At 44.5% G+C, this 23,805-nt stretch overlaps 1 protein-coding gene across 2 annotated transcripts; it reads left to right on the top strand.

Annotated features, from left to right (window-relative positions):
• Positions 1-394: 394 nt before the first annotated feature.
• Positions 395-23,577, top strand: ankrd34a (ankyrin repeat domain 34A). 2 transcript variants are annotated; one of them, XM_086312742.1, is made up of 2 exons: positions 395-660; positions 15,048-23,577. In XM_086312742.1, the coding sequence occupies exon 2, from the start codon at positions 15,132-15,134 to the stop codon at positions 16,728-16,730; it is 1,599 nt and encodes a 532-aa protein (XP_086168868.1). In that variant the 5' UTR covers positions 395-660; positions 15,048-15,131; the 3' UTR covers positions 16,731-23,577. The 2 variants fall into 2 exon arrangements, with proteins under 2 accessions (XP_086168868.1, XP_086168866.1); XM_086312740.1 differs by having other exon boundaries at positions 395-692.
• Positions 23,578-23,805: the final 228 nt, after the last annotated feature.

Here is a 23,805-nt window from a genome sequence, read left to right as displayed (position 1 = left end):
AGCAAAAACACATCAGCTGATTCGTTAAAATGCTAGCATTAAACACACGCCGTGTGTGTGTGTGTGTGTGTGTGTGTGTGTGTGTCACCGTGGGAACACTTCTGCAGGAATTCAGGACATCAGTTACCATAGAAACTGTTTCCATAATAGCACCACTGTGTGCGTGTGCGTGTGTGTGCGCGCGCGAGCGCTGCAGTATTTTATTTTTATCTTCAGGTAATAAAAAAATAAAAAATGATGATAATAATGAAGATGATGATGAGATGAAGAGTCTCTGACCTGCTTTCTTACAGTTACAAACATCCCATAATAATCGCTGGTCTGCGCTGAAATGTTTTTTTTAGCAGCAAAACTCTCCCTCGTGCGAACAGGAAGTGTACGGTTGCCATGGAAACGCCGTGGCCATTTAACAGGTGATTTCTATTAAAATGAAGCAGCGGAACTAAAGACAGAGCTTCAGTCTGATCAGGTTATTGATCAGGGAGAAATGTTTAAAATGTCCGGTTGTGCCGTTAACCATCGGTGGGGGTGGGGGGGTGAATCCGTTGTAAGCCGCTGAGACTGAGGAGGAAGAGGAGGAGGAAGACGCGCAGGAGGAGGAGGAGCGCTCCGTCAGTCCGTCGGTAAACAGCAGCGGTCGGTGACGGACTCAAACGGTCGGTGAGTCGATAAAGAGGCTTCTTTATGCCGGGGTAAGAACACCAAACACACCTTCATCAGTTCCATCATTGCAGCTCTGCTCCATCTTCATCATCGTTATCGCCACCAGCATCGCCGCTCCCGGGACCGGTACCACGCGCGTGCATGTGTGGGTCCGTTTGATCGCTGTGATGCCTCGAGATGTTTGAGGATGATGATGATGAAGCTATAGAAACATCGTTTATCTTCATCTTGGTGCACGCGCGTTGCGATGGGACACGCGCGTGCACGTGTCTCATGCGTGTGTAAATATAGATCCGCGTGCGTCACAGCAGCGCAGTGACGTAGAAACCGAGAGATCCGCATTCCTCCACAGCTCACCTTCATCATCATCATCATCGTTGTCGTCATGAGTCGGAGGTTCCACCTGTGTGCCAGGTGACCGTGGGGACACGTGACGTAATCAGTAATCTATCTAATCTATCAGTGATCAGGGATCGATCTCTAATAGTGTCCTGTAGTACTACATGGTATGCTGCAGTAGAAACACTACCTCACACACAGAGACACACACACACACACATACTTGTTTTCATATGTTAGTGAGGACATAATGACGTAATACTTTCCCTAGCTGCCTGTAACCCTGACACGAAAACCCCGTTTTGAACCTCAGAAATGTCTTCAAACGTTGTCTCCATAAGTGACTGATGGTTCCCACAAGTATAGTAGCATGCCAATTTTTGGTCCCCATAAGGATATGTAAACATTGTAAAAATGCACACACACAGACACACACAAATAACAGCCCGTTTTTGTGTTTTATTTCCTTCAGACTCAGCTTGTCATCTCAATATTTTTTGCCTTATTGCTTCATGAAACAGTTACATGTAACTGCTGCACACACGTTGGTCTATCCGACCTTCATCAGGTCGCAGGCATATATGCAGTACACATACTGTCACTTGGTGTTCGTTCTCTCTGCAGTAGAGTATCACTTCCTGTTCCTGTTCCAACACAGTGGTGTTTTTCCGTAGTATATCTGTGTAGCAATTTAATACAAAACTTATAGTAACTTCTTATTTCGTAGTGTAATCTTCATGTGCGTCCTCTGAAACACACTCTTGGTGTATTTACTCATTAATTTATATTCAGTGTTGGGAAGGTTACTTTTAAAATGTATTCCACTACAGAGTACAAAATGTATTTTGTAACTTATTCCGTTACGTTACTCAATGACAGTAGTGTATTCTGAATACTTTGGATTACTTAATATATTATCATGCTTTTTACAACTACATGAATGTCCTATTGCTGTGTGATTTATTACTATTACTGAAGGTTACCCTCCACACCAACCAGATGTTTAAATCTTAATATAAATGAGTAACAGTAGGTGGACATTAGGTAAGGCTGCACTTTTTGCAGCGATCTCGTGCAGAAAACTATTCGGCGCGTATATAAAACAGGTCCGCGGCTCCGAACCGTAGTAAAGGGACCTCTGACTAATACGTCGGGTTCATGTCGGGCTCGTAGCTGAAAACTAGCTTTACTTTTGTCTGGGTCAACTTTGCTAGCGAGATATACAGAGGGTGCATAGCTGAACATATGAAACAGGAAAAGACCGCTGTGTAATCCCTTTATTTCAACAAAGTAACTGTATTCTGAATACCACCTTTTTAAACGGTAACTGTAATGGAATACAATTACCGTATTTCCCGGACTACAAAGCGCACCTGAATATTAGCCGCACAAGCTAAAATCAGGGGAAAATCCTGTTTTGTACATACATTAGCCGCACCTGACCAAAAGCCGCAGGTATTTCAATGTTGACTTATCATATATAAGAGAATATGCACAAAGCGAATTGTCAGGAAAGAGATGGCTGTTTGGAGACACACCCCTTTTATTAATATTTTGAAAAACAAGTTATGGGTACATATTTGCACATGTAGTACATAACAATAACCTACAGCACACCAGAAAAATAGATCCGGCCTACCTTTTAGGCTCAGGTGCAGTGACACGGCTTTAACAAGAAGAAAAGTCAGTCATTCACCACCATCTTTCTCTTCTTCCTGCGCACTAAAAACACCAAAGTCCTCTCCTCCAGTGTCGGAAACGAACAGGCTCAGGATGGCTTCGTCATCCACTCTCAGCTTCTCTCCTTCGTTGTCACTTTCAAAACAAAAGAAATCCTCGTTGTCAGAGTCGAACACCCTCAGAAGGGCCGTGGCGGTGTCCTCCTCTCCATCATGCAGCAGTCCAGCCCTTCGAAATCCGTTGGTGATCGTGGATGTTTTCACACTTTTCCACGCTGTCAGAATCCACCGGTGGAGTTGAGCATAACTTGCTTTTCGCAAGTTTATCGCCGCTGGTCATCCACGACTCCCGCTGAACGCGTAGCGCTACTTTGAAGTTTGTTTTTCGCGCTACTTGTATGGCACTATGTTGCCTGGCGGATGGACATGTGACCAACATACCACTCTTGAACCCCGATCCTTCCGCCAGGCAACGTAGTGCCGTACAACAGCGGAACAAACAAAACAAATCGTCTTACGATATCACAAAAATCATGGACAATCCATAGAAAAGCCGCACCTGACTAAAAGCCGCAGGGTTCAAAGCTCGTGCAAAAAGTAGCGGCTTATAGCCCGACAATTACGGTACTCATATTTGTATTTTAAATGCGGAACAGTGTTACATGTATTCCATTACTCCCCAACACTGTTTATATTCACTTACGGTTGCTTTAGGGTTTCACTAGCTTAGCTTAGCTCGTAGCCAACTCGTTAGCAGCATGGCCTCTTCACCTGTCCCTCCTGCACTTTCCTGCTCATTGTGTCAGATGTTTAGTTACTCCTTGGCCTCCTTTAGCAGTAATGATACTTGTAATAAATGTAGCCTATTTACAGCTCTGGAGGCCAGGATTACTGAAATGGAGACTCGGCTTAGAACCCTTGAAAAATCTGTAGCTAGCAAGGCCCCTGTAGCCGGTGCAGCCGAAGATAGCGTAGGCCCCACTAGCTGTCCCCTGGGAGACTGCCCCGGGCAGCCGGGGAAACAGGACGGCTGAGTGACGGTGAGGAGTAAGCATAGTCTTAAATAAATAAATAATTTTTTATTTATATAGCACCTTTCGAGAAAGAATCACAAAGTGCTGCACATAAGATTACAAGTCATAAAAAGAGAAAATAAAACAGGCAAAAAATTAACCAAAAGTAGTTTTAAAAAGGTGAGTTTTGAGTTGTTTTTTAAAAACAGCTGCTGAGTCCACAGTTCTTAATGTTGGGGGAGAGAGTTCCACAGTCTCGGGGCCACAGCGGCAAAAGCTCTGTCACCCTTAGTCCTCCTCTTAGTGTTTTTAAAGCAAGTAAGCCCTGATCAGATGACCTCAAAGACCTGCTAGGGACATAGGGCTGTAGCAGATCAAAGATGTAGGCTGGTGCCAGTCCGTGCACAGCTCTGTAGGTCAAGACCAGGATCTTAAAATTGACTCTAAATTTAACAGGAAGCCAGTGTAACTGAGATAACAACGGTGTCACATGTGAGTACTTGGAGGATTTTGTCAAAAGCCTAGCTGCAGTGTTTTGCACAACCTGCAGACGATCCAGAGAACCTTTGCTTAGACACATAAACAGTGGATTACAATAATCCAAGCGTGACGAAATAAATGCATGTATAGCAATCTCCAGTTCAGAGCGAGATAAAACCGGGCTTAGCTTAGCCACATTTCTTAAACGATAAAAACAAGACCGAACCAGAGATTTCACATGCCCATCCAATGTGAGACTCGAGTCAAATTCCTGATAGAGGATTTAACACAGAGTGAGAGAGGACCGAGGGCTTTCACTATCTGCGATAGAAACCTATCAGGGGCGCATACGAGGACTTCGGTTTTCACCTCGTTGAGTTGGAGAAAATTTGCAGCCATCCAACGTTTGATCGAATCTAAGCAATCATTCAGATGCTAAAGCTTAGATAAATCCTCGGGCATAAAAGAAACGTACAACTGAATGTCATCAGCGTAACAGTGATAAGAAATGTCCTCAAAAGAGCCCATTATATTCTGGAGGGGGAGAAGATGTATTAAAAACAATAAAGCCCCCAAAACTGACCCCTGAGGGACACCATAAGTAAGGGAGGTAGAGGATGACCTAAAATCGGAGACTACCACAGAAAAGGATCGGTGATGGAGATAAGAGGAGAACCACTCTAATGCAGTTCCAGATACACCAACCCAATTTTTCAGCCTTTCAATGAGGATGTGATGGTCAACTGTGTCGAAAGCCGATGTGAGGTCCAACACGAGTAGAACAGAGCATTTTCCTGCATCATTATTCATCAAGATATCGCTTGAGACCCTAAGAAGAGCTGTCTCCGTGGAGTGAAATCGACGAAAACCGGACTGAAACTTATCGTAAATTCCATGTTTATCTAGAGCTGCCATAAGTTGCTTAGCCACAACCTTTTCTAGAAGCTTAGCGATTAACGGTAACTTAGAGATAGGTCTGTAGCTGCTCCAAAGAGAGGGGTCTAGCTGAGGTTTTTTTTTAAAGTGGGAGAATTGCAGCGTTTTTTAAAATAAACCGGAACTATACCAGACGCCAGTGAAGAGTTGATTAAAGTGAGCACACATGGGCCAATAAACTGGAAGACATTTTGAAAAATGATGCAGGTACAATGTCAAGTGAACAGGAGGATGCTTTCACTGAATTCACTAATTTTACCAGCTCAGATAGTGAAACAGGAGAGAAAGTATCCAAGATAATGGGCCGAGATGGGGTAGAGATTGAGATAACAGGTGCTGAGCTCTTAAACAGAAGCCCCAGGTACACCACCAACCTGTTCATGTGTCTAACCGTTTTTCCCCACTCGGCGACACACCCGCCGGTGGTCAAACTCTGGTAATTGGTGATTCTGTTCTCAGACATGTGAAGCTAGAGACACCAGCAACCATAGTCAATTGTCTTCCAGGGGCCAGAGCAGGCGACATTGAAGGAAATTTAAAACTGCTGGCTAAGGGTAAACATAGTAGTTAAACTGTTACTTGAAAAACCATCTCTAGGCCCAGCAGTTTTAGCTAATTATAGGCCAATCTCCAACTTTCCTTTCATATCAAACATTCTTGAAAGAGTAGTTGCTAACAGATCATCTGCAGAGGAATGGTTTATTTGAAGAGTTTCAGTCAGGTTTCAGAGCTCATCACAGCACAGACACAGCTTTACTGCAGGTACTGTGCTGCAGTGGTTTGTATCATATCTATCTAATAGACTCCAGTTTGTGCATGTAAATGGAGAGTCCTCTTCACACACTGAGGTTAATTATGGAGTTCCACAGGGTTCAGTGCTAGGACCAATTCTGTTTACATTATACATGCTTCCCTTAGGCAGTATCATTAGAAGACATAGCATACATTTACACTGCTATGCAGATGACACCCAGCTCTATCTGTCCATGAAGCCAGATAACACACACCAATGAGTTAAACTGCAGGAATGTCTTAAAGACATAAAGACCTGGATGGCCGCTAACTTTCTGCTTCTTAATTCAGATCAAACTGAGGTTATTGTACTCGGCCCTGAAAAGCTTAGAAATATGGTATCTAATAATAATAATAATAATACATTTTATTTGAAAACGCCTTTCAAAACACTCAAGGTCACTGTACATAGTAGAATAAAAGCAAGCAGTTTACAGAATCATAAAAGCATAAGACATAAACTAATAAAAGAGCAGAGTGGAGAGGTTATGTGGGTAAACTCTGCATTCACCAATGAGCTGAATCGGTTCTACGCCCGTTTCGAGGTTAGCCAGGCGGCTAATGCTATCTACCGCCTGACTACCGAGGACCGTGATGTCATCAGCGAGAGACCGGTGACCAGCATCGCGGAGCATGACGTCCGAGCGGCACTGAGGAGAGTGAACACAAGGAAAGCGGCGGGGCCAGACGGCATCACCGGCCGTCTGCTGCGCTGCTGTGCTGACCAGCTAGCAGGTGTGTTCACTTACATCTTCAACGAGTCCCTGGCGAAGTCTGTGGTCCCCACATGCTTCAAAAGATCCACCATCATCCCTGTGCCCAAGAACAGCAAACCCTCATCCCTGAACGATTACCGGCCAGTTGCACTGACCTCGGTAGTAATGAAGGTGTTTGAGAGGCTGCTGAAGAACATCATCTCCTCCTCCATCCCAGACACCACAGATCCGCTGCAGTTTGCCTACAGATCCAACAGATCCACAGAGGATGCCATCGCCCACGTCCTACACACTACTCTCAGCCACGTGGACAAGAAACAGGGTAACTATGTGCGAATGCTGTTTGTTGATTACAGTTCAGCGTTTAACACAATAGTGCCCTGCAGACTGTTCACAAAGCTGAGGGATCTGGGACTTAACAGCCGTCTGTGTGCATGGGTGTTGGACTTCCTCACTGGCAGAACTCAGGTGGTGAGGGTGGGCAGGTGCTTCTCCAACAGCATCACCATCAACACAGGAGGACCTCAGGGATGTGTCCTCTCGCCACTGCTCTACTCCCTCTACACTTCAGACTGTGTGGCCACCCATGGCTCCAACACCATTGTGAAGTTTGCTGACGACACAGTGGTGTTGGGTGCCATCTCCAACAACGATGAGGCGGCCTACATGGATGAAGTGAAGAATCTGGCATCGTGGTGCCAGGACAACCACCTCCAGCTGAACGTCAGCAAGACCAAGGAGCTGGTGGTGGACTTCAGAAGGGGTCAGCACAGAGACTACAAGCCCATTATCATCAATGGAGCTCCAGTGGAGAGGGTGCAGTCCTTCAAGTATCTTGGTGTCCACATCTCCTCAGACCTGACATGGGCTGCCCACATTCAGGTCCAGACCAAAAAGGCTAGGCAGCGCCTGTACCACCTACGACAACTGAGGAAGTTCAGGGTCTCTCCAAAGATCCTCAGGATTTTCTATACAGGCGCTGTGGAGAGCATCCTCACACAGAACATGACATCGTGGTTTGGGAACAGCTGTGTGAAGGACCAAAAAGCCCTCCAGAGAGTGATCCGTACAGCAGAACGCTGCTGCAGGATTGCTCTCCCCCCGCTTCAGGACACCTACACCAGGAGATGCCGGACTAGAGCAGCGCAGATACTGAAGGACCCGTCCCATCCTGGCAACAAACTGTTCCAACTTCTGCAATCTGGTAGAAGGTTCCGCATCTTCCGGGCAAGGACAGAGAGACTCAAGAGGAGCTTCTATCCCCAAGCCATCCGTGCCCTAAACACACACACCCGCCCTCTCACATCATCTATAATTGACTGAGTCAGGACTCTTCCAGACACTAAACCAAGGCACAATGTACATTTCAATTCCTTTAATTTTAAATATGTTTATATTGTCTATCCTGTAAAATAGTCAGATATCTATTCATATTAATGTACAGAATTCACCTGCTTGCTGCTACTACTGCACATTCACCCAGTGTATATACTATATGTGTGTGTGTGTGTGTGTGTGTGTGTGTGTGTATATATATATATATATCTATGTATGTATGTATGTATGTATGTATGTGTGTATATATATGTATGTATGTATGTATGTATGTATGTATGTATGTGTGTGTGTATATATATATATATATATATATATATATATATATATATATATATTGTCAGCCACCTCCTGTACATGGATGACATCAAGCTGTATGCCAAGAGTGAACGAGACATCGATTCACTGATCCACACTACCAGGCTATACAGCAATGACATTGGAATGTCGTTCGGACTGGAGAAGTGTAGTCGGATGGTAACAAAGAGAGGGAAGGTAGTCAGAACTGAGGGGATTGAACTACCAGAAGGCAACATTGCAGACATAGAGGACAGTTACAAGTACCTGGGGATCCCGCAGGCAAATGGGAACCATGAAGAGGCCGCTAGAAAGGCTGCAACCACCAAGTACCTGCAGAGGGTCAGGCAAGTCCTGAGGAGTCAGCTGAATGGTAAGAACAAGATCCAGGCCATCAACACATACGCTCTGCCCGTGATCAGGTACCCTGCTGGGGTAATAAGCTGGCCAAAGGAGGAGATAGAAGCCACTGACATAAAGACAAGAAAGCTCCTGACCATGCATGGAGGGTTTCACCCCAAGTCCAGCACCCTGAGGCTGTACGCTAAGCGGAAGGAAGGGGGCCGGGGACTGGTGAGTGTCAGCACCACAGTCCAGGATGAGACAAGGAACATCCAAGAATACATTGGGAAGATGGCCCCAACTGACCGAGTGCTCAGTGAATACCTCAGGCAGCAGAAACCCAATAAAGAGGAGGGAGACGAGGAACCATCATGGAAGGACAGGCCCCTGCACGGTATGTACCACCGGCAGATAGAGGAGGTGGCTGATATCCAGAAATCCTACCAGTGGCTGGACAAAGCTGGACTGAAAGACAGCACAGAGGCACTAATCATGGCAGCACAAGAACAAGCTCTGAGTACAAGATCCATAGAGGCTGGGGTCTATCACACCAGGCAAGACCCCAGGTGCAGGCTGTGTAAAGATGCCCCAGAGACAATCCAGCACATAACAGCAGGGTGCAAGATGCTAGCAGGCAAGGCATACATGGAACGCCATAACCAAGTGGCCGGCATAGTGTACAGGAACATCTGTGCCGAGTATAACCTAGAAGTCCCGAGGTCAAAATGGGAGATGCCCCCAAGGGTGGTGGAGAATGACCGAGCTAAGATCCTGTGGGACTTCCAGATACAGACGGACAAAATGGTGGTGGCTAACCAACCGGACATAGTGGTGGTAGACAAACAGAAGAAGACGGCCGTAGTGATCGATGTAGCGGTTCCCAATGACAGCAATATCAGGAAGAAGGAACACGAGAAGCTGGAGAAATACCAAGGGCTCAGAGAAGAGCTCGAGAGGATGTGGAGGGTGAAGGTAACGGTGGTCCCCGTGGTAATCGGAGCACTAGGTGCGGTGACTCCCAAGCTAGGCGAGTGGCTCCAGCAGATCCCGGGAACAACATCGGAGATCTCTGTCCAGAAGAGCGCAGTCCTGGGAACAGCTAAGATACTGCGCAGGACCCTCAAGCTCCCAGGCCTCTGGTAGAGGACCCGAGCTTGAAGGATAAACCGCCCGCAGGGGCGTGCTGGGTGTTTTATATATATATATATATATATATATATATATATATATATATATATTCTTCCTCTACACCCCCCCCCCCCCCCCCCCCCCCCACACACACACACATAATTTTTGCACATGTCGAGGAGCGTGTCAGGCTACATTTCACTGTGTGTTATACTTGTATAACTATGCATGTGACAAATAATAATAAAGAACCTTGAAGAACCACACACACACACACACACACACACACACACACACACACACACTCACTCACTCACTCACTCACTCACTCACTCACTCACTCACTTCTGGCTGTGAGAGCAGATAGACTCAGCGGAACTCTGGACCTGTTCGTTCAGACTGAAGCACATCATTAAACCTCCACACCTGGCAACAAGTGTCAGCTGACGCTCAATGAGCTAACAGAGATCTCCCGCCATCATTGACCAGCTGCATTACTCCTTTCTTAAACGCCAGTTCAGCTCACTGAGCCACTGATCCAGCCCTAACTATCTGCTTTAGCAAAAAGGAAAGTTTGAAGCCTAATCTTGAAAGTAGAGATAGTGTCTGTCTCCTGAATCCAAACTGGAAGCTGGTTCCACAGAAGAGGGGCCTGAAAACTGAAGGCTCTGCCTCCCATTCTACTTTTAAATACTGTAGGAACAACAAGTAGGCCTGCAGAGCGAGAGCGAAGTGCTCTGATAGGGTGATATGGTACTACAAGGTCATTAAGATAAGATGGGGCCTGATTCAGATCTACCTCCCTCTGAGGTTAGACTGTAAGGACTCTCTGCAGCTGTTATTCTCCTGACTGTCTGACATTAAGACTTGGATGGCTCTTAACTTTCTACATCTAAATAAAAGTAAAAATGAAGTCATTGTGTTTGGGCTTCCTAAAGACCCCAACCTTTCCTTTGATTTTATGGGACCCCTAACTTCCGAATGTACTTCCTCCATTAAGAGCCTTGGTGTTACTTTTGACAGTGCTTTTAAATTTGATAAACAAATCAGCTCCGTAGTCAAGGGATCTTTTTATCATCTACGGATTTTAGCTAAAGTGAAGTCCTACCGGTGCAGGAACGATCTAGAAAGGGTGGTCCATGCTTTTATCACTTCACGGCTGGACTACTGTAACTCCCTTTATGCTGGTTTAGATCGTTCCTGTCTGCATCGCCTCCAACTGGTGCAGAACGCTGCTGCTCGCATGCTGACCGGTTCCAAAAAGAGAGACCACATCACTCCGGTCCTCTGCTCTCTCCACTGGCTCCCAGTTGCTTTTAGGATTGATTTTAAAATTTTACTGTTTGTTTTTAAGGTTCTTAACGGTACTGCACCTCCTTACCTGGCAGAGCTTCTTAGCATTTACCGCCCCAGGAGATCTCTGAGGTCAGCAGACCTGATGCTTTTAGATGTTCCCAGGTACAGATTAAAGACTAGGGGAGAGAGGCCTTTTGCTGTGGCTGCACCCAGACTGTGGAACAGTTTACCTCCTCACATCAGATTCTCCACAAGCCTTGGAACTTTTAAAACTGCTCTTAAAACTCACCTCTTCTCATTGGCTTTTAGCAAGGTTTAACTTATTGTTTTAACTTATTGTTTTATCAGTGAGGTGTTTTTATGTACTTGTGTTTTATTGTATTTTATATTTGTATTTTATTGTACAGCACTTTGGTCAGCCTCGGTTGTTTTTAAATGTGCTTTATAAATAAACTTGACTTGACTTGACTGATTATTTAAGACCTTGTATGTGAGGAGCAGGATTTTGAATTCTGGATTTAACAGGAAGCCAATGAAGGGAAGCCAATACAGGAGAAATCTCTCTTTCTAGTCCCTGTCAGGACTCTTGCTGCAGCATTTTGGATCAGCTGAAGGCTTTTCAGGGAGTTTTTTGGACTTCCTGATAATAATGAATTACAGTCGTCCAGCCTGGACGTAATAAATGCATGAACTAGTTTTTTCAGCGTCACTCTGAGACAGGATATTTCTAACTTTAGAGATGTTGCACAAATGGAAGAAAGCAGTCTTACATAGTTGTTTAATATGTGCGTTGAAGGACATGTCCTGGTCAAACATGACTCCAAGGTTCCTCACAGTGTTACTGGAGGCCAAGGTAATGCCATCCAGAGTAAGAATCTGGTTAGATACCATATTTCTAAGCTTTTCAGGGCCGAGTACAATAACCTCAGTTTGATCTGAATTAAGAAGCAGAAAGTTAGCGACCATCCAGGTCTTTATGTCTTTAAGACATTCCTGCAGTTTAACTCATTGGTGTGTGTTATCTGGCTTCATGGACAGATAGAGCTGGGTGTCATCTGCATAGCAGTGTAAATGTATGCTATGTCTTCTAATGATGCTGCCTAAGGGAAGCATGTATAATGTAAACAGAATTGGTCCTAGCACTGAACCCTGTGGAACTCCATAATTGACCTCAGTGTGTGAAGAGGACTCTCCATTTACATGCACAAACTGGAGTCTATTCAATTCAATTACATTTTATTTATATAGCACCAAATGACAACAAAAGTCACCTCAAGGTGCTTCATAGATACAGAGAAAAACCCAACAGTCATATGACCCCCTATGAGCAAGCACTTTGGCGACAGTGGGAAGGAAAAACTCCCTTTTAACCGGCAGAAACAGGCTCAGGGAGGGGTGGGGCCATCTGCTGTGATTGGTTGGGGTGAGAGAAGGAAGACAGGATAAAGACATGCTGTGGAAGAGAGACAGAGGTTAATAACAGATATGATTCAATGCAGAGAGGTCTGTGAACACATAGTGAGTGAGAAAGGTGACTGGAAAGGAAAAACTCAATGCATCATGGGAATCCCCGGCAGCCTACGTCTATTGCAGCATAACTAAGGGAGGATTCAGGGTCACCTGGTCCAGCCCTAACTATATGCTTTAGCAAAAAGGAAAGTTTGAAGCCTAATCTTAAAAGTAGAGATAGTGTCTGTCTCCTGAATCCAAACTGGAAGCTGGTTCCACAGAAGAGGGGCCTGAAAACTGAAGGCTCTGCCTCCCATTCTACTTTTAAATACTCTAGGAACAACAAGTAGGCCTGCAGAGCGAGAGCGAAGTGCTCTAATAGGGTGATATGGTACTACAAGGTCATTAAGATAAGATGGGGCCTGATTATTTAAGACCTTGTATGTCTATTAGATAGATATTGTGATCAGGAGATACAAACCACTGCAGTGCAGTACCTGTAATACCTACAGCATGTTCTAATCGCTCTAATAGGATATTATGGTCGACAGTATCGAACGCTGCACTGAGGTCTAGCAGGACAAGCACAGAGATGAGTCCACTGTCAGAGGCCATAAGAAGATCATTTGTAACCTTCACTACAGGGAGTGCAGAATTATTAGGCAAGTTGTATTTTTGAGGAATAATGTTATTATTGAACAACAACCATGTTCTCAATGAACCCAAAAAACTCATTAATATCAAAGCTGAATGTTTGTGGAAGTAGTTTTTAGTTTGTTTTTAGTTTTAGCTATTTTAGGGGGATATCTGTGTGTGCAGGTGACTATTACTGTGCATAATTATTAGGCAACTTAACAAAAAACAAATATATACCCATTTCAATGATTTATTTTTACCAGTGAAACCAATATAACATCTCCACATTCACAAATATACATTTCTGACATTCAAAAACCAAACAAAAACAAATCAGCGACCAATATAGCCACCTTTCTTTGCAAGGACACTCAAAAGCCTGCCATCCATGGATTCTGTCAGTGTTTTGATCTGTTCACCATCAACATTGCGTGCAGCAGCAACCACAGCCTCCCAGACACTGTTCAGAGAGGTGTACTGTTTTCCCTCCTTGTAAATCTCACATTTGATGATGGACCACAGGTTCTCAATGGGGTTCAGATCAGGTGAACAAGGTGGCCATGTCATTAGTTTTTCTTCTTTTATACCCTTTCTTGCCAGCCACGCTGTGGAGTACTTGGACGCGTGTGATGGAGCATTGTCCTGCATGAAAATCATGTTTTTCTTGAAGGATGCAGACTTCTTCCTGTACCACTGCTTGAAGAAGGTGTCTTCCAGAAACTGGCAGTAGGACTGGGAGTTGAGCTTGACTCCATCCTCAACCCGAAAAGGCCCCACAAGCTCATCTTTGATGATACCAGCCCAAACCAGTACTCCACCTCCACCTTGCTGGCGTCTGAGTCGGACTGGAGCTCTCTGCCCTTTACCAATCCAGCCACGGGCCCATCCATCTGGCCCATCAAGACTCACTCTCATTTCATCAGTCCATAAAACCTTAGAAAAACCAGTCTTGAGATATTTCTTGGCCCAGTCTTGACGTTTCAGCTTGTGTGTCTTGTTCAGTGGTGGTCGTCTTTCAGCCTTTCTTACCTTGACCATGTCTCTGAGTATTGCACACCTTGTGCTTTTGGGCACTCCAGTGATGTTGCAGCTCTGAAATATGGCCAAACTGGTGGCAAGTGGCATCCTGGCAGCTGCACGCTTGACTTTTCTCAGTTCATGGGCAGTTATTTTGCGCCTTGGTTTTTCCACACGCTTCTTGCGACCCTGTTGACTATTTTGAATGAAACGCTTGATTGTTCGATGATCACGCTTCAGAAGCTTTGCAGTTTTGAGACTGCTGCATCCCTCTGCAAGATATCTCACTATTTTTGACTTTTCTGAGCCTGTCAAGTCCTTCTTTTGACCCATTTTGCCAAAGGAAAGGACGTTGCCTAATAATTATGCACACCTGATATAGGGTGTTGATGTCATTAGACCACACCCCTTCTCATTACAGAGATGCACATCACCTAATATGCTTAATTGGTAGTAGGCTTTCGAGCCTATACAGCTTGGAATAAGACAACATGCATGAAAAGGATGATGTGGACAAAATACTAATTTGCCTAATAATTCTGCACTCCCTGTAAAGCTGTTTCTGTGCTGTGATGAGCTCTGAAACCTACTACTGCCAGCTTCAAGGCAGAGATAGGTTGAACATATTTAAGATTGAAGTATTGATTAATGGTAGGAATTCTTTGAGCAGTCTTGTAGGAAAGAAGGGTCTATAAGTCACATTGATGATTTGGAGAATACAATAAGATAGTCTTTTATTGTCATTGTACATGTACAACAGAATTGATGAGAATAGGATGAGGAAGTTATTACTGACGTCAACTCAGAAAGAGTTTCAATAAATATCAGTGGTTAAAAACTCCATAGAATTTAAATAGTATCTTTGGTTCCATCATGTTAGCATGTTTTTTTTATTCAGGTGGACTCACCTCAATGTACTTTTTCTGCAGGTCATGTAACTTATCAAGGAGGATGGAGATTCAGCATTAAGCCAGCATCCTGTGGGCAGGAGGTCTGAGGAGAGGCAAGGGATCATGGGCGATGGAGGACCCCTGCAGACTGAGGGGAATGCCCTCCTCAAAGCTGTCTTCCAGGGGAAGTTGAGGCTGACCCGCCTGCTGCTCGAGGGTGGCGCTTACATCAATGAGGGCAATGAGCGTGGCGAGACGCCCATCTCTGCTGCCTGCTTAGCAAGCTACGATGACCCACAGACCCGGCAGAGGATGGTGAGGTATCTGTTGGAGAAAGGAGCTGACCCGAACATCCCCGATAAGAGTGGCCGGACAGCGCTGATGCATGCCTGTGCAGAGCAGGCAGGAAAGGAGGTGGTGTCACTGCTGCTGGAGAACGGAGCCGATCCCAGCCTCAAAGACTACTCTGGTTCCTCTGCTCTTGTCCACGCCATCAACAAAGGGGACCGTGACACCCTGCAGGTTCTGCTGGACTCCTGCAAGGCCAAGGGCAAGGAGGTGATCATCATCACCACCGACACATCTCCGTCAGGCACCAAGAAGACCAAACAGTACCTCAACTCCCCACCATCCCCAGGCATTGTGGACAAACTGTCTCCTGCCTGTATGTCACCCTCTGAGGTGGAGATTGGCACCTCCTCCCCTGCAGGAGACAAAGATGAGGAAGGGATCTTCAGCTTCAAACTCACCTCAGCATTACCTTTACCTTCAGCTCGACCTCCAGGTGAGAAGAGGCCACCTCCCCGTAAACTGCTTAAGCGTCTGAACTCAGAACCGTGGGGCCTGGTGGCACCTTCAGTTCTCAGTGGGGTTCCCCAGGACCGGGTGGATGGAGGTCTGGAGGAGGAGGAGGGCAACAGCAACCTGAACAAGACGATCACAGAGATGAACGGACTGACTGTCACAGAGCCGGTGAGGCCACTATTGTCACGGCGTCACAGCATTGAGACGCACGACCCCACATCCCCTAAACTCATTGACCGATCCTGCTCTGAGGACTGCGCAGGGCTGTCTGGTCCATCGTGGGCTGACAAAGTGCAGCAGCACCAGATCCTCTACCGCAGGAACACAGCTCCAGAATCCCAGGAGAACGCTGCTGGACCTGGGACAGTTGTGGCCCGAGCCCTAGCTCACCCCAAGCTCACACGGATGGAGCACTATGAGTCAGATACCCACCTTTGTCCAGAGTCCATTCCTGGATCACCGGACTCTGGGAGGATTTCGGTAGAACGGAGGAGGTACAACGCTTCCCCCTTGTCCCTGGTCACCAGTTCTTCCAGGGAGTCTCTGGAAAACATCCCCAACTCAGTTTCTCCCATCACTATGCGACGGCGTGGCCCAGGGCTCCTGGAGCGCCGGGGCTCTGGGACCCTGCTGCTGGACCACATCTCCCACACCAGGCCCGGCTTCTTGCCTCCGCTTAACATCAACCCGCAGAGACCCATCCCTGACATCCGGGCCAATGGGAAACCCACCTCCCCCATCAACTCCGGACACAAGATCCTGGTTCCAGTAGCCCCAGCCTCACCCAAACGGGGCCCAGACTTCAAGATGAAGAAGAAGCTGATGAGGAGACACTCAATGCAGACAGAGCAGATGAAGCAGCTTTCGACCTTCCAGGAGATTCTGGCGGAAAAAGTCATTGAGTCCAACGGGGATTGATGAATGAAGACAAGGGAGCAAAGCAAAGGGTAGCTGCAGAGACTTATCAGGGGTTGATTTACTGTGAAGCATCTCCATTAGATCATCACAGATGAACTCAAATTAATACCATGGTGTGGTCTTTAAGGAGAGCTGCACCAACAAGGACTCAATTCACCTGAGAAGAGTTTAGGTTTAATACAGGTTTTGTCTGTTCCTGGTGTGAAACTGTGAGGTCAGTATGAGTTTAATCCAACCAACATTAAAGATCATTGCAACATGCAGTTAGACTCTATCACCTTACCGATTACCTTTCATATATAACATCACATCTTCAGGAATCAGATTATTCTGAGAATATGATGACGTGTGCATGTCTGTGCAGGTTCATGCAGGTGATAGCAGTATTAAGTTGATTAGACTTCTTTTTTAGGTTATTGAAAAAGCGTTTCTGATGAGACTCAAGTATATAGAGAGTTCCTAGACGTGTACGTCCACACGCAGAGACGTGTTCATAGACGTGTACGTCCACACGCAGACGTGTACGTCCACACGCAGAGACGTGTTCGTCCACACGCAGAGACGTGTTCGTCCACACGCAGAGACGTGTTCATGGACGTGTACGTCCACACGCAGATCATGTGCAAGATCATGGGCTCTGAAAATAACAAGTAGAAAATATCAAATTGTACTGCTTTCAAAATTCGAATAAAATAAATATTAAATCCAAGAAACTAAATAACGATCAACATGTGAGACCTTATTTTCTTACGAAGCTGTTTACAAACCTGTATTAAATTAAGTAATGGTGCTTTATGTGGCTGTTCAGTGACATTGCGTGACGCTTGTCAGCAGTGTCTTCACAGGTAGTCCTAATTTGTTTTAACATATTAGTACGAAAGCTGCATTTTAAATCAAACTACGTATTCTTGATCACAAATACTGTTCTGGCATCTTTAAGAAACCAAAGTGCTTGAAAATCACTTTAAATACAGTGAGTTATGAGGATATACTTACCTTGTTTGTGCAGAGGCCCGGCTCCCCCTGATCAGCATGGCCACTGTGCTGACATACAAGGGGGAGTTCTTAAAACATCTAAAATTTAAATTAAACTCAGAAGGAAGATTATTTACACCATCTGCATGCCTTCAGTTCCTAATAAACCATATGACATATGTAACTGACACAGCGATCACCTGCTTTTCATACGGTGCATGTGCATTACAACTTGTAGGTTACAGTGGGTCCTCAAAAGCATAAAATGTTAATGTTGAGTATTTTGAACTAGAAAACGTTGATATTTATTCTTTATGAGTCAAACATCATGCAGAAGTACTTGAAATTTTCCATGCAAAGTAAATGCTGGTATCACCGCAGTCAGCCACGCATTTGACTAAAGTCCTGGAGCAGTCGGTGGGTTGGTTCTGGCCTAGTGGGCCATAATTTGATATACAGTGTTTAATGTCTTCCAGTGACAGTCACGATTACTTCTTTATAGTGTGGCAAACAGATGAACAGCTTCCTGTTGCATCGTTTTGCCACAGACAAACTGCAGTACCTCTGGATGACCAGTAGGAGATCCACAATATTGGTGTAAAATTCTTACATCCAAGGAAAGCTCGATGAAGAACTCCAACCCAAGATCAGTTTAATGAATAAAAGAAAGGATAACTGAAATTACCCAATACTAGAGCTCTTTAACATATTTGCTCATACACGTGGTAATTCGTTTCACCGTTGTAGCTCCCTCAGAGATTTCCAGCAGGTTGAAGTTGAAACTTGTGGGTGAAGCTCTCCTTACCTTCATTTAATTGTCTGAATGTTTAGCCACAGAAAGCTCCTCAGATTCCTCCGAATTTCTCATCCTCTCCTCCACTCAGACCTGAACTGGCCTAAAGAGAAATAATCAGACTCCTTTGATGTTTACAGATGCACAATTTGCACTGAGGTCATTTCCATTTTCCTCCTGCTACCAGATGAAGACACAAACGTCCTGCTGCAAACTAACTTGTTTTCATTCATAAAGCTGACATATTTATTTATACGCTCCTGTTTGATTGATAACGTGTAAAACTACCTACTGCGCTGTATGTACTGTAATGATCTATAGTCAATATAATAGTTGGTATATCTGTGGAAACCCATCTTTATTTTACCCGTTTCCTGTGTCTGTACTTTCAGAGATGATATTTTGATTGAACTTGTGTTGAGAAACATTGGTTTATTGTTTATGATACTCCAAAGAAACCAGTTCACACTGTAAGTACTGAAAAACAAATCTGTAATGTTATACACTACACCTGTTTCAGCACGAGGGGACCCTGTTAAAGGAGCAGCTTGGGCAGAAAAAGTCAGTTCACTCATTTTATTCTGAGATGTTAGCAGGTTTTAAATCAGAAGCACCTTTATTAATAAACAGGTGGAAAAATCGTTGGAAACTGGGGCGTGTCCTCATCTCACAGCTGAACCTATGACCCCCTCAGTTCACTTTTATTTATATATAATCCTGTGAAAAAACCAAGCCCACTGTTACTAGTTCTATAGGCATCAACATGGTGTTACCCGAGGGAGGCACCCATTGCAGTAGGAATGAGCCGTAGGTATGCAGTCAGTCCACAAGGCTAATCCTAATACAAAAACAACTGTTCTAAACAGGTAACAGGAGCACACAAGACAATTGTAGGTGGGAGACAGACAAGTGCTGAGGGGAATATATTAAAAACGAACACATTAAACGGCAATCCACACTTGACGATGTGTCATAGAAACTCTTCAATGCCCGTCACCACGGTAAGATAATATAACCTTTATTAGTCCCACGCGTGGACAGTGCAAAGTTACATAGAAAAATTAGAAAAAAATAAAGACTGGAATAAAATATCAATAAGATACTGTACACAACTGTACACAATAGAATAGAATAAAATACTATATACACAATTGAATAAAATAGCATTTGTATTCTATTTTATTCTATGTACATGTAAAAGCGGCGAGAAAAAGGATCAGCTTCCACGTGGCGCCTTCGCTGTCTGCGGTGCTAAAACACAATCCGTACATTAATGGGTGCTGATACGATGAGATAATTAACAAATAGACCAAATAAACAGCCACAACCATCAGAACAGTTCTCAGCTCTTCACTGTCAAATTAAATCAGCCTCAGAACACATGGTAGCAGACACAGACATCCAAGGACGTCGGCCCAGCAGCCATTGGCTATCTGTAAATTAAAACGGGACATTACTTACACTGAGCAGGTTACCTCAGAAGGAATATCCCTCCCACTTTGCCTCATGTCTGTTTTTCAGTTAACTGCCCCCGGCAAGTTTCCACACAGTTTCTTGCTACTGGGGTACAAATAACTTTAAACCTCTGCCAAAACTCAAGCAGAACGTTATCTGGGGACTACCTCACTAACAGAAGGCCACACCAAGCTGTTGTAGAAAAGCTAAAAAGGCCAAATAGCGCTGCTTAGACCCAGTATTCACACAACTCCAGGTTCACACAAGAGATCAACAAATTACCTGCACCTGTGCTTATAAAAGAGAAAAACCCAGCTCTGCCTGCCAGGGCAGTTTCCAGACTCAGGTCTCGCCTGTCGCAAGGGTAAGAAGCAGCCACCTATATAAAAGTAGAAATGTTGTCAGCATTCAAGAATGTGTTATCAGTGCTCAGGATGAAAGACATCAGCAATATTCTTGGTGCTGTCCATCAATCTGGGAGGAGCGATGAGATCATTTCCACACAATGTGAAAGTCCGTCATTCTACAGTGAGAAGGATTGTTCATAGGCGGATGTTGGTGTGGCTGCAGTCAATTTGTGCAAATATCAAAGCGCTCCATCTCACACTCTACAGGCCTCAGTTAGCATCTTAAACACTGAAGTTAATGACAGCACAAATAGAAATAGACCAAAGAAGTATGGCTGCTTTAAAAGAGAAGAGGAGAAAACATGACTTAGGTTTGTAAAGCCGCAGCAGACTTCAGCAACAGACGAGAGTAAAGTGCACAGCAGCAAACGGCTCGCTGTGAGCGCCGTGCAGGAGTGATGACGATCCGAGTGGACCGTGAACTCCCCGTACATCCGAGTATTCCAGAGTCAGAGTGAGGCCGTGTGTCCCGCAGCTGAAGCTCGGACCAATCGGCAGGACGCTGAAGCGAGCGCAGACGGAGCTGCTGCAGCGGTCCAGAGTGCAGAGCTCAGAGAGCTGTGCATAAACGAATGGAGCAAACTTCAGCAACGCTGTGAAGAAGAGTGGAGCCAAACTCCTCAGTTAAGTATCTGAGGCTGTGACCACGGGACTGTAACAACATGATTGTTGGGCTTCATTTCTGTATCTAACGGTAGTTTTAAGATGAACTAGTAAATAACAATTAGCTAATGTCACGCATGAGACGAGTGTCATTACACTTTGGTAATGTAAATATAATATGGCTAATATATCTATTATTATATTAATTAAGATTTATTACAGCAGTGAGCTTGAACTCTGTGTCAAATACTGAGCTTCAGTAAAGATTCAAGTTGCAGTTATTTATATTTCCTATCACCATAAATCTTCAAAGACAAGCATCTGTTACATGGTATATACAGATGTATTATATATAAGAGACAAATATTGTTCATTTAATTTGTTGGCATTATTTAATTTGGCTCATTGCTTACATATATGTGTAAAAAGCAAATGTAGGAGCTGTGATAACTGTGTCTGATAGAATGAAGAGTAGACTGATATATGAAATATTCCTTTATTGGGTGAGAAAATCAGACCATGTCATAACTGCTGTAAGTCACACAGAATAGATATCAGAGCCTTAAACAGGCTGACGTCTGCTAAATGGGTCAAACTGGGCAGAAAGTCTACAAACACATAACATCCTTATAGAATATGATGTAACACTATAGATCAACTTAGCTCAGAATATATAAAGCATATAAACAGCTACAGCAATATGATGCAACAAACACAGCAGCTACTGATCCAAAATACTCAAAGCTTCATAGAACTGAAACCAACATTTATTTTAGTTCCATTCTGCTGCTGATACAGACTTTAGGTTTCTGAACATTAAACTTGTTGCTGCCTTTCATAGTGTGTAACCTGAAGGCCCTGAGTACTCTGAGTACTTTCTCCCACACTGGAAACACTGGGATGATCACATTATTTGAACATTACCTAATAAGACTGATTCAGCACAGACAGTTATGTTAAACTTTCCTAGCAGTCCTTCACAAACAGGGAACAGTCTGTCTATTCTCTCCATCTGTCAGCTGCTGCTGGCTCTTCCTCCTCCTCTTCCTCACACACTGCTGAGTTTGTCCTGGTGGATCATCAGGGGTGCAAAGCCTCACAGATGATGTGCAGCAGTGGGTCCCTCAGTCTGTCCTCACTCTGGACACTTGCAGTTGTCACACATGGAAATCAAATGTGTGATAAGCTGCAGGATTCAGACACAAGTGTAACTTATAAACACATGTTCATACTTTTATTCCACAATCAGAGAGAAAGAAACAGAGAGAGAGTGCAGGACAGACAGACAGGTGACAGTCTCAGGTGTACACACTGCTACACAACAGCACAGAGAAGCAGGATTTAGTGTTTGTGTTATTACGAAACAAGAGGAGTTCCAGATGGTGCAGTGGACACATGTGTGACTGCTGTGATTAAAGCATCTTTCTTTCAGCTTAACGAGTGAACCGTCAGCTCGTTCAAACACACGTTAAAGTCCGTTTGGCTCGACACCACCGAACAGAGGCAGCAATATAACACAGCTAACATTAACAGTGCAGTGAATCCTGCTTGTGCCGTGATATTCAGGACTGCAAACCGAGCAGCATCACTGACTTTCAGCTTGTTGTGTTTGTGGATATATGACTGACTTTAATTATCCATGAAATCATCAGAGTCTCTGTGAGATTAAGCTCAGCTATTGAACGGCGTATATTTAAAGGCTTTAAAACCAAGTTAGTACAAACGTCACTAATGTCACATAACTGTGCCGACATGTGGCCAACAGTCATGTTTTAATGTTCTTCGTTATTAAACATTCGCACATAAATAAATAACATTCAGTACTTACATTTAAGTTCGAGCTGCATCACTGTGTGGTTTGGAGCCTGCAATGCGTCCTGTCATAGAACCCTCCAACGCATAGTGAGGGCTGCAGAGAGGATCATTGGTGTCTCTCTCCCCTCCCTCCAGGACATTTACAGCACCCGTCTCACTAAAAAAGCCCTTTGCATAGCGGCTGATCCCACGCACCCAATGCAAAGCTTCTTCAAGCTGCTGCCGTCGGGGAGGAGACTGCGGAGTCTCCAGGCCAGGACCAGCAGGCTGAAGGACAGCTTCATCCATCAGGCTGTCAGGAAGCTTAACTCCCTCCCGATTCTGCCCCCTCTCTCCTCCACGGTCTCACTGAACTCTGTCACACACACACACACACACACACTCTCTGACTCACTCACTGGCCTGCACCAGTTACCAGTCACTTTGTGGAGCATTGGACTGCCATTACCTCATAAGACTTTGTTGTTACACTTTCTCTTACCGTACACTACTAAATCTCCATTTGCACTATTTGCCTATTTGCACTACTCTGCCTGGTTTACACTCAATGTCACTTACCCATTATATTGTATATTGTATAGCTTTCTTGTTATATGTAAAATTGTATTTATTTAAATTTTTACTTTTTAATTATTTTACTTGCATTTTTAATCACTTTTATATTTAATTATATTTAAATGTTCATTTGCTATTTATCTAGGGATTGAGAGTAACGCAATTTCTATTCTCTGTATGTCCTGTACATGTGGCAGAATCGACAAATAAAGTTGACTTTGACTTTGACTTTGACTTTTAAAAGTTCACTTTTCAGCTGCTCCGCTTCACCCATCTGCGATTTTTTCACAAAAAACTATCCACACCCACCGCCGCGCTATGAATTGTGGGATAGGTTGGGCCACGAAGGCTACACCGGACTCAGCCTTCAAATCTGGGGAAATTAAGGATGCATTTGGAGGACTCTTTGAGGACAGCCTTCGTTGCGTCGTTGTGACGTAATCAGTCTACAAATGTGCACTACAAAGCATGC

The sequence above is a fragment of the Aulonocara sp. 'chitande type north' Nkhata Bay genome, linkage group LG11 (genome assembly GCF_057382095.1).
Source record: "Aulonocara sp. 'chitande type north' Nkhata Bay isolate Kocher_YH1m ecotype deep benthic linkage group LG11, A_spYH_male_GT1.1, whole genome shotgun sequence".
Taxonomy (NCBI): Eukaryota; Metazoa; Chordata; class Actinopteri; order Cichliformes; family Cichlidae; genus Aulonocara; species Aulonocara sp. 'chitande type north' Nkhata Bay.
The sequence above is the reverse complement of the archived record's forward strand: the minus strand, read 5'-3'. Positions and strand labels throughout refer to the sequence as shown.

Excerpts from the sequence above, each read along its gene's own strand:
- ankrd34a (XM_086312742.1), top strand. The coding sequence starts at position 15,132 with ATGGGCGATGGAGGACCCCTGCAGACTGAGGGGAATGCCCTCCTCAAA.